Source organism: Corapipo altera, unplaced genomic scaffold (genome assembly GCF_003945725.1).
Source record: "Corapipo altera isolate COAL_440 unplaced genomic scaffold, ASM394572v1 275, whole genome shotgun sequence".
NCBI lineage: Eukaryota > Metazoa > Chordata > Aves > Passeriformes > Pipridae > Corapipo > Corapipo altera.
Window position 1 is genome coordinate 563,093 of NW_020885001.1, and position 9,606 is coordinate 572,698.

The 9,606-nt window shown below is 61.1% G+C and overlaps 2 protein-coding genes across 2 annotated transcripts; both read right to left on the minus strand.

The window, feature by feature from the left end:
* Positions 1–3,155: 3,155 nt before the first annotated feature.
* Positions 3,156–4,227, minus strand: LOC113958632 (nucleoplasmin-like). The gene is made up of 5 exons (XM_027667042.1): positions 4,164–4,227; positions 3,895–3,977; positions 3,694–3,813; positions 3,511–3,604; positions 3,156–3,241 (listed from the first exon to the last, which is right to left on the minus strand). Exons 1-5 carry the CDS (start codon positions 4,225–4,227, stop codon positions 3,156–3,158), a joined length of 447 nt encoding a protein of 148 aa, XP_027522843.1.
* A 1,927-nt stretch (positions 4,228–6,154) lies between these two features.
* ADRB3 (adrenoceptor beta 3) lies at positions 6,155–8,365 on the minus strand. The gene is made up of 2 exons (XM_027667125.1): positions 7,107–8,365; positions 6,155–6,194 (listed from the first exon to the last, which is right to left on the minus strand). Exons 1-2 carry the CDS (start codon positions 8,363–8,365, stop codon positions 6,155–6,157), a joined length of 1,299 nt encoding a protein of 432 aa, XP_027522926.1.
* Between the last annotated feature and the right edge of the window lie 1,241 nt (positions 8,366–9,606).

Here is a 9,606-nt window from a genome sequence, read left to right on the forward strand (position 1 = left end):
CTGTGGCTGAGCCCCTCTGTGTGCAGGCAGGTGAGAACCCCCCGTCTCAGCACTCCAAAATCTGACAGCTGTAGGGTTCAGGTGTCCACAGGGCACGTCCTGCTCCTCATCACAGCACAGGACCCTGCCTGGCACCTGGGGAGAGCGGCTTCACCCCGTGGGCTCCTGGGGAGGGAAAAGGAAAACTGGACTCAGACAAGGAGCATTGCCACGAGGAGCCCTGCAGGAGGGATGCCAGCCCCGGGGTCACAGCAATCACAGACCAGGGAGGGAGAGGAAAAGGAGAAAAGCAGCAGGGCTGTGGGGAAGGACTTACCAAAATGCGGGCTCATCCACACCCCTTTAACCGAAGCGTCCGCAGCAATCCTGCCCCCGCCCCAACCCGGCAGCACCGAGGGGCATCTGCCGGCCAGAGGGAAGGGGAAGCAGCAGCTGAGCCAGAAAGCAGCTCCCCGTGTTTCTGGAAATGACAAAGGATGTTAATGGGTAAGTGAATAAAGGCGCTCTGCGACTCCTGCGCTGCCTCGTGCGCCTGCAGCCGCTCGCCCGGCCCCGAGCAGGTGAGCTGGGCTCTCCCGCAGCACCGAGCCTGTGGGGCTGCTGGGACTCTCCACCGGGGTGTTTCACAGACCCCGTCGTGGTCCTGCCAAAAGCGAGGTCCAGGTTTTCGTGGCCTCAGCCACGAAGGGGATGAGATGGGATAGGGGCAAGGAGGGAAGCCAAGGTCAAAAATGAGACCAGCCCTGGGAGACAGGTCCCTGCCACCCTGGGCTGCTTCCCACAGACAGCTGGGAGCACAGGCAGCACCTTTCCTCACCACCACCACCACTCACCTCCGGACCCCTGCCCAGTACAGCCCTCGTCCCCCAGCTGCTCCCACTCCCTCTGCCCCTCCTTCTCTCCTGCACTGAGTCATCTCATCACCCGCTGCTCTTCAACTCTCATTTCCTGGGCTATTTCCATAGATTATCTCCGGCTCTCTCCCAGCACAGGACTTACCCCCCTGTTTATTTCTCTCTGTACCAGACATTGTTTCACCCTTAAGCCCTCACGTACCTGATCCAAGAGGACTGAAGCTCACGTGGCAGATTTTGGAAGCCTCAGATGGAGAGCTGCCCCAGCCACACTTTCATTACATGTCCCAGCAGCCCCTCAAAAGCTCCACGCTCCAAACTAGCATTAATTGGGTTTTCAAACCAACTTCCTCATACCCTGTCTGCTTCATCCCTGAGACGCACTCGGAGGCAGACTCGGAATAAAGTCCCTCTGGTCAAGTGTTTGCTGCTGAATCGAAGTGACACAGCCAACCAGCCCTCTTCTTTGTTCTGCTCAGGGAGGGACTTGGCCAGGCAAGCATCAGCAGGGAAAAATTCCCCCATAAATAAATTACTGTGCGCAGGAGCCTCCCCCAAGACACATCCTCAGCCCCCATCTCAACTGGGGGAAGTTTGACTTACTTTAATTTATTGCAATTAAAACAATCACTGTGTTAACTATCATGGTATGGGTGTTGAAGCAGTGGAAAATGTAAATATCTTAAAGGTATTCAGGGAAATGCTTCCTCCTGCCCTTTCTTTGCTTGGATAACAGGGGGCTCAACTGGACACCCGAGGACTTTATTGGAGTGCTCAAGTTTCACTATTTAACCCTCACGTGATTAATTGGGTGCTCGTGGGTGAGCTGATGGGGTGCTCATGCATCAAATAATTGGTCACTTATGCACAAAAGGGCATTCCTGCATTTATTAATTGGAATTTGCTGGTGCAAAAAAGGCAGGAGAGGCCGAGCTGTGCCTGGGGGAGCTGAGGGGACCAGCCCCAAGCAGGGGGAGGCACAAACAGCTGTACCCGGGGTCTCACCCAGCTCATTTCAGGCTTTGGGGTGAGGCCGGGAATGTCTGGAGGACAGTGGCTGCCACGTGCCACCCTCACGGTGGGGTGACATCCCTGCCCTGGGTGGGCACAGCACCAGCCCCACACCGTGTGCCTGGGGGTCACATCCTGCACTGGGGGCTCAGTGGCCCCGTGGGCAGGGGTGCAGCCCCACGCACTCAGTTGGTGCCTGTTTGGTCTCCATGGCATTGAGACTTGGCCATTAATTACCTGGCAGTTGCCATGGTTATGCCAAAGCCCTCCTGGAGACTCTGTTGGGCAGGATGGAGTGGACGTGCTGCTGCCAGGGGCTGTGGGAAGGGGGACCAGGGCATCCCCCCAAAGCACCCACCCTTCCTGCTGCTGGGGCTCCACCAGCTCCCACAGGGTCTCTGTGCTGTCCCACAGCCCAGGATCCAGCACAGGGCTCGCAGCTGGGTGGGGTGGCAGCTCTGGCTCCCTCAGCTCAGCTCTGGCATTTTCTATTACAAGTTGGGAAAAATCAAAACCCAGAACCACATGCTCCCTTCCCAGCCCATCCTCCTGCAGGTCCAGGGCTCCCCTTGAACTCAGCCTCCCTGCCAGCTAGTGACAGGCATAGAATGGATTTGGGCAATTGTCTCAATTAGGAGTTCTAATGACATTATTTCAGCAGCTGCATTTCCCTGCACTGCCATGAAGGACTCGGTCCTGTTGATCCCAACAGGCATGCCAGAGAGATTCCTCCTGGAACAAAAGGACCATTAGCTGGGAGCTGGCAGGATAACTGGTGCCAGGGCCGTGCAGGGCATTGTGTCCTACCTGAGGAGGCAGAGCCACAGCACAGTGCAGCCTTCCTCCTCCAGACATGCTGGAGCTGGGAGAGGCCCCAAGCCCCCTGCCCCGGCAGCAGCCCACAGCTCCCCAGGGGCTACTCACTGGGACCTCTGCCCAGCCCAGCATCACAGAGGCACACATGGAATAGGTTTTCCCAAGAGGAGGCAGGGAGGGAGGGACAGGAGAGCAGGTGACACAGGAGCACCAGAGCACAGTCCAGACTGACTCCAGGGTATCTGCACTTCCTATTATTATCACAATAAAAGGGGGGGGGAAAAGCATTTCTGCAAACATAGGAGGAATGGAGGGGGCCAGAAGAGGAGACAAGGAACGACACTCAAAGCCCAGACAGTTTGTGTCCCTCTGCAAGGATCTGTTGCCTTTGGCACAGGGCGCTGGCAGCTCCTGGCAAGGAGTGTCCCCACCATCACACCAGCTTCACTAAGACCTCTCTGAGCTGCCCTTGTTCTATGATTCTCCATCATCCTCCTCATCTCCCACATCTTCCTCCAAGAGCTCTTCCTCCTCGGCTTCAGAGCTGGCATCATCTTCCACTGGGGAGAGAGGAGACAGGGCTGCAGCAGGGGTGGCCCTGACCCACCGAGGGGGGTGAAAAATCCCACCCCAGGGGTGGTGACACAGACACCCTCCCACCCCACAGCAGCAGAGCAGGGAAACTGGCACAGACCCCCTTGCCCAGCCCACAACTGCCAGCAAGCACCAGCTGCCCCCTGAGTAGCCCTCCCTGCAACCCCGGGGCAAAGCAGGGAGCACGAGCTGCCACAAAAGCTGCCGTGGGACCCCACAGCTCGGTGACACTCACGGGTGACGCGCTGCCCGCTGAGGTAGACTGGCCCAGCCCCACACTGGAGCACGAAGGTGACGGGAGGGACCAGCTCCAGAGCTTTGAGGCTGATCTGCAAAGAGACAAAGCTCAGAGACATTCCCCCCCGCCGAGCCCAGCCCGAGGTGATGTTGTCACCCCAGAGGCAGGGGCTGCCCTTACCATGGGCAGCACCGAGCTCCGCAGCGCCGCGATGGGCACCGGCCTGTGCTCCCCGGAGGCGTTTTTGGAGTCCACAGCCACCACGTGCAGCTCGTCCCTGGCGTCAGCCCCCAGGCAGATCTGTGGGGCCGAGCAGAGAGCCCGTGGCAGGGATCCGCCGGCCGGGGCTGCAGCAGCCCCTCGGCAGGGCTCGGATCTCACCGTTCTCAGCAGCAGCAGGTGCTCCAAGAAGTCATCGCCCTCCTTCACCACGCAGCTCCGGGTGCCGGTGCCCAGCTGGCAGCCTGGGGGACACGGCACGGTCTGGGTGTGTACAGGCTGCCCCCGCACAGAAACAAAGGGGAGGCTTTCCCAGGGGGACACTCCAAGGGAAAAGGGGAATCACACCCAGCCTGGCTGCCTGCAGAGCACAGCCACTGTCCCCCCACTCGCTCCTGCCCCCAGCACACCCCGGGCTCACAGCTCCCTACCCCACAGCTCAGCCACGGGCCTCTCCTCCGACAGCAACCTGGAGAAGGGAAGAGAGGTGTCCATCCCCCACGGCAGATCTGACACTGGTGACCAGCTCCCGTGGGACAAACAGCAGAGAAAACAGAGAAAACAGCACCCAGAGAGCAGTAAGGACCTGCCACGGCACCGGCTGCTGATAAAGGGAAGGGGGATCCCAGGGAGGTGAAAGCTGGGAATGCAGTGCAGGTGACACCAATGCACCCACCAACCCCTCACACCCCCCAGCAGCACCTACAGCCCATCTGAGCCCCCTTTAGCTTGATTAGAGATGAGGCCACCAGTCCTGCCAGGGGGGACCTGCAGAGCCCTGGGCCCCCATTCCCTGGGCCAGCCCCCCCTTGCCTCTGCTGCTTGGGGAATCACTCACTGACACTGGGCTCTTGAGGGGGGTAAAGAACACCTCGTGGGCTGCTTTGGACTGCGTGGGAGGATGAGGCCATGGGGGCTGGGGGGCACAGAACCTGTTTGTGCTCGGGGACAGCTGCTGGGATCAGAAATGAGCCCCCTGAGAGCCACCAGAGCTACCAGACTGGGGTCTCAGGCTTTGAAATGGCTATGCTTGCCACGAGCTGCTTTTATTCTCTTTATTTAGTGATTTCATCCCTGCAGGGTGTTAAAAGCAAAACACAACAGGGGAGGATCCCAGCAGGGCAGACCCTGTGGCACCCCGGTTCCCATGCAGAAGCTGGGATTTCCCTGGCACCAGAAGGTGGCACTGGGCACCTCTGTCAGCTCTGCCTGCCCTTTCAGGGTGTGAGGACATGTGGCAGGGCTGGGGGCTGGCATCATGGCACGCCTAGAGCCTGGCTTTTCTCTGCCAGGCACAGCCCCTGGAAAGGGGGATGCACCCCTTGAGCTTCAGGCAACCCCCCAGGAGCACATGGAGCAGCACCTCTCTGCTTGGGATGGACTTGGAGGCATCACAGAGATTCACGGGTTTATTTCACACAGCAGGGGGGAGACAAACCAGGACAAAACCTGTACAGTCACTGTGACTTATTTACACCAACTCACGTGGGGTGGGCAGGGCACGTCTGTGCACGTGTGGGATGAGAATCCACCTCCCATCCCATCCCCAAGCAGCACAGACAGGGACACCTGCCCCAAATGAGAGGGAGCAACTGGAGGAGACCTGACAAGGTCATAATTCCCTGGTTTGGGAAGTCCTTTGTGCTCAGAGCTCCCCTTGCTCCCCTGAGCCCTTCCTCTGCCTCAGGCATCGCTTCGGCTCCGGGATCGCACCCAGCCCTGGAATGCAGCAGCGAGGGCAGGGATGGAAATCCTTGGAAGGGCTTGTGCATGCAGGAGGCTCTCCTCCCTTCCAGATGGACTGTCTGAAGCTGGCCGAGCCCAGGGCGACTGGGCCGTTCATCCTTCAAGAGAGTGGAGCTGTCAGTGTCCATATCCCACTGCCAGTGTCCACATCCCACTGCCAGTGTCCACATCCCACTGCCAGCATCAACATCCCACTGCCAGCCATGCCAGAAACACCCTGAGTGGGAGCTTGTCCCCTGTCCACACATCCCCAAGACTGTGCTACCCCTGGGCAAGCAGCTCCAGAGCTTTTCCCCAGCTCCAGGTCTCCAGCACCAATGACACAGAGGAGCCAGTGTTGTCCCGAAACCAGCAGCGTTCCAGAGGGAGATCCCCCTCCTCTCCAGGTCGGTGCATGCACCAGAGGGTCCTTCCAGCACTGCTACCCCCGGTGCTGCTTCTCCGTCCCCAGCCCTGCAAAAAGAGGGTGGGAGTGACACAGGGTCACCCACCGGGCTCAGCTGGGGACAGGGACCCACGGCCACCACCCCAGCAGGCACGGGGGGGATCCAGGAGCAGCACGCACAAGGGGTTGGCTGCGGGCTGCACTCCCCGGGGAGGGCAGAGGAGAGGCCGGAGGGTGATGGCCCAACCGGGGAAAACACTCACTCTCCTCCCGGCTCTCGGCTGCTCCCGGTCAGACAGACGGACCCGCGGGTGTGTCTCTGCTGGCAAACCTGGAATAGAGCACAGCGGGTGAGGGCCCACACCCTTCCCACTGCTCACCACCCTGTGCTCTCAGCACGGGTGAATCCCAGGGAACACCTCTGGCGCCCCTCTCTGCACATCTCTGCTGGCAGGAATCTCTCCTGCCCTCAGGCATCAGGAGGGGTTTTGACCAGAGAAACACGGTTAAAATCCACAGTAACCACAATAACTCCAGTTTCATCATACTAATAAAAAAAACCCTCAGGGTGGAAAAACCCCACCCTGTAATTTGGAGGTGTAAACCCATGTCAGGGTGCTGGCAGGGCAGAGCCACAGCAGGGGTGTTCCTGCCAGCCCCCTGCCCTGAGCAGGCCACCAGCTCTGGGAGCCCACCTCTCACCGAGGGACAGAGGGGGATGAAATGAATTACCTTCCCAGATTTACACTGTTGGAGGGCAAAGAGACCCACAGAGCCCAGGCTGGCAACAGCAGCTTCAGTGCCTCACTCTGGAGGGGGTCCCTGCATTTTCCTTCTTTAGCAGTAGAAAGTGGGAGCAGCGGCAGAAGGGAGAAATCCCAGGCTTTGGGACACATTCCTGCTCGGCTGGTTTGCTTCCCTGATCACAACCAGCATTTCCTTTACCCAGAAACAGCAGACTCTGTCCTGGTAGGCTGGGGTGAGACTGGCTGGGACCCCAGTTTTGCAGCCCCATGGAGGGGCCAGAGTGTTAGGGGGACATAAAGGGAGAGGACAGTTGTTCCCTGTCCCACACCCCAGCACCTCTCCCGTGCACTGTGGGGTCTGCCTGCCCCCCCAGCTCCAAGGTCTGCCTGCCCTGCAGCTCTGCACTGCACTGTCAGACTGTGGACCCTCCACTGACAGCCCTCCCAGTCACTCCCCAAAGGCTGGACGCCCTGAGCCCCCCCGAACTGGTACCTACTCATCAAGCTGGGAGCACAGCGTGGTCTGGGTGCCCTGCAGTCGGGACTCGCCCAGCGGCCGCTGCCGGTGGCCACTGTCCTGGGCCAGGGGCGCCTCCTCTGTCCGGCTGCCACTGCCCCGACCCTCCCCGTCCTCCCCGGGGCACCCGGGGGCCGCCTTGCTGTCCTCTGGGGGGCCCCCGCGGGGGCTGAAGGCGCAGGGGCAGTGCTGCAGGTCCTGCTGGACGGCGTGGAGCCGGCGGTCGGCGCGGCGCGGGCAGCACAGCAGCTTGCGGAAGGCGCTCCTGAAGTCGGGGCTGCGGCAGTAGATGATGGGGTTGAAGGCTGAGTTGACGTAGCCCAGCCAGTTGAGGAAGAGGAAGAGCTGGTCCGGCACCAGCGGCCGGCAGAAGACCTTGATGATGTTGGCCACGAAGAAGGGCAGCCAGCAGAGAGTGAAGGTGCCCATGATGATGCCCAGGGTCTTGAGCGCCTTGTGCTCCTTGATGGCCAGCAGGCGGGACGGCCGCCTCCGCCGGCTGCTCCGGGACGTGGGGCTGGGGGGCTCCTGCAGGAACCTCACCTTGTCCTTGCCGATGAGCTGGACGTGCCGCGTGGCCACGGCGAAGACCCGGACGTAGACGAAGATCATGACGAGCAGGGGCACGTAGAAGGAGATGGTGGAGGAGATGATGGCGTAGGTCATGTTGGTGACGAAGTCGCAGCAGCGCGGGTCGTCGTAGCAGCGCGCCGCCTGCTCGTCCGCCCCGTCCCGCCACCAGTGGTTCATGATGGGCAGGAAGGAGATGAAGGCGGAGATGGCCCACACCAGGCACACCACGGCCCGCGCCCGGCCCTTGGTGACCAGCGCCTCGTACTGCAGCGGCGAGGTGATGGCGAGGTAGCGATCCACGGCGATGGCGCACAGCGTCTCGATGCTGGCCGTGACGCACAGCACGTCCAGCGACGTCCACAGCTCGCACACCGTCGCGCCGTAGGGCCAGTGGCCGCTCAGCAGGATGGTGGCCCCCGGCGGCACCACCAGCAGGCCCATGATGAGGTCGGCGCACGCCAGCGAGGTGATGAAGACGTTGGTCATGGTCTGCAGCCGCGGCGTCTTGGCGATGGCCACGATCACCAGCAAGTTGCCGGCCACGATGACCAGGACGGTGAGGCTGAGGGCGGCCCCCAGCACCCACTGCCGGCCCAGGCTGCCGGCCCCGCTGCAGTTGCCGGAGCCCCCCCAGGCGCTGCCGTTGCCCGCGGGGAGGGGGCTCATCTCCGCCGTGCGCTCCCCGCCGCGCTCCCGGCGCAGCCCTCGGGGCGGACCGGCGGGGCCGGGTCCCCTCCGCGCCGGAGGAGGAGCCTTTAAAGGCGCGGGGCGGCCCCGGGCTGCCCGCTCCGGACGGCGAGGGGAGAGGAGCGGGCGGCGGCACCGCCTCCCCCCCGGATGGGGTGTCCCGGCCCGGCCCGCTCCCCCCGGCATCCCCGCCGGGCGCCCTTCGCCGTGCGCTCCAGCCCCTCACTCTGCCTTCCCGTCCGTCTCCGTGCGCTCCAGCCCCTCACTCTGCCTTCCCGTCCGTCTCCGTGCCCTCCAGCCCCTCGCTGTGTCCCCAGTCCCACCCGTCTGTCCTTGTTCTCCGTGCACAGCGGTCCCTGGTCTTTTCTCTGTTCACCCTCACCCCTTTATGCCCCCCTCGCCAGTGCTTTGATCCCTCTCCCCACATCTCATCTCTCACCCTGCTCCTCTTGCTCTCACCCCTCACTGTGCACCCCAGGGCTTTGCTGGTCCTGCTCCCCCTGGGACCCTCTCCCTGGGTGTGACAGGCTGTCCCTGGTGGGGACAGTGACCCCCCTGTCCCCTCTGAACATCAGCAGAGGGATGGCAAGGTGACAACTCTGCTCCCAAAGATGATGCCCAGGGCCACAGTCACTGTTTCATTTACACATTTATTGCCAGAACCTCCTTCCCAGCGGATGGAGGAGACCTTCGTTGCTTCCCCTCCTGAATTTGGGTGGGTGCTGATGTCTGGAGAGCCCCAAGACCCCCACCCACACTTCCTGCCCCACTCACACATGGCAGTGGGGAGACACCAAAAATCTAGAAGGCTCTGGGGGCCTCCAGAGCCCCACTGCTGTTCCCAGAGCTCCTGGGCAAACTCCAGAGCTGGTCATTTCTTTCCCTATCAACTATTTATACAAATACTGAAACTTTCAAGACAGGCGCTCTCCAAATGTGGCATTTTGAAGTTTCAGCCAGATGTGGGAATGTTGACAAAGAGGAAAAAAAATATGTGTAAAAATGATCCGGTTGGCATTTCTTCCCATTCATGAGCTCACAAAGCAGAGCCCTGGTTTTACGAGCTCGATCTTTACGAGGCTGTTTTGGTTTTTCAAAGCCCTCAGCCGAGGGCTTGATCCAGCCCTGCTCAGTTCCCAGCCCCAGCATTTGCTGCTGGCTGGGACCGAGCTGGGAATTGCTGTTCACAGGGAGGTTTGTCCTGGCTCCAGGATGGTGCA

Bases quoted from the DNA above. Each gene is read 5' to 3' on its own strand.
- LOC113958632 (XM_027667042.1), bottom strand. From the start codon at position 4,227: ATGGACACCTCTCTTCCCTTCTCCAGGTTGCTGTCGGAGGAGAGGCCC. The intron at 3,814-3,894 runs GTGAGATCCGAG...TCGGCCCCACAG, and splicing joins ACCTGCTGCTGCTGAGAACG to ATCTGCCTGGGGGCTGACGC. The intron at 3,242-3,510 runs GTGAGTGTCACC...CTCTCTCCCCAG, and splicing joins CAGCGGGCAGCGCGTCACCC to TGGAAGATGATGCCAGCTCT.
- ADRB3 (XM_027667125.1), bottom strand. From the start codon at position 8,365: ATGAGCCCCCTCCCCGCGGGCAACGGCAGCGCCTGGGGGGGCTCCGGC. The intron at 6,195-7,106 runs GTAGGTACCAGT...GCTCTATTCCAG, and splicing joins CTGTGCTCCCAGCTTGATGA to GTTTGCCAGCAGAGACACAC.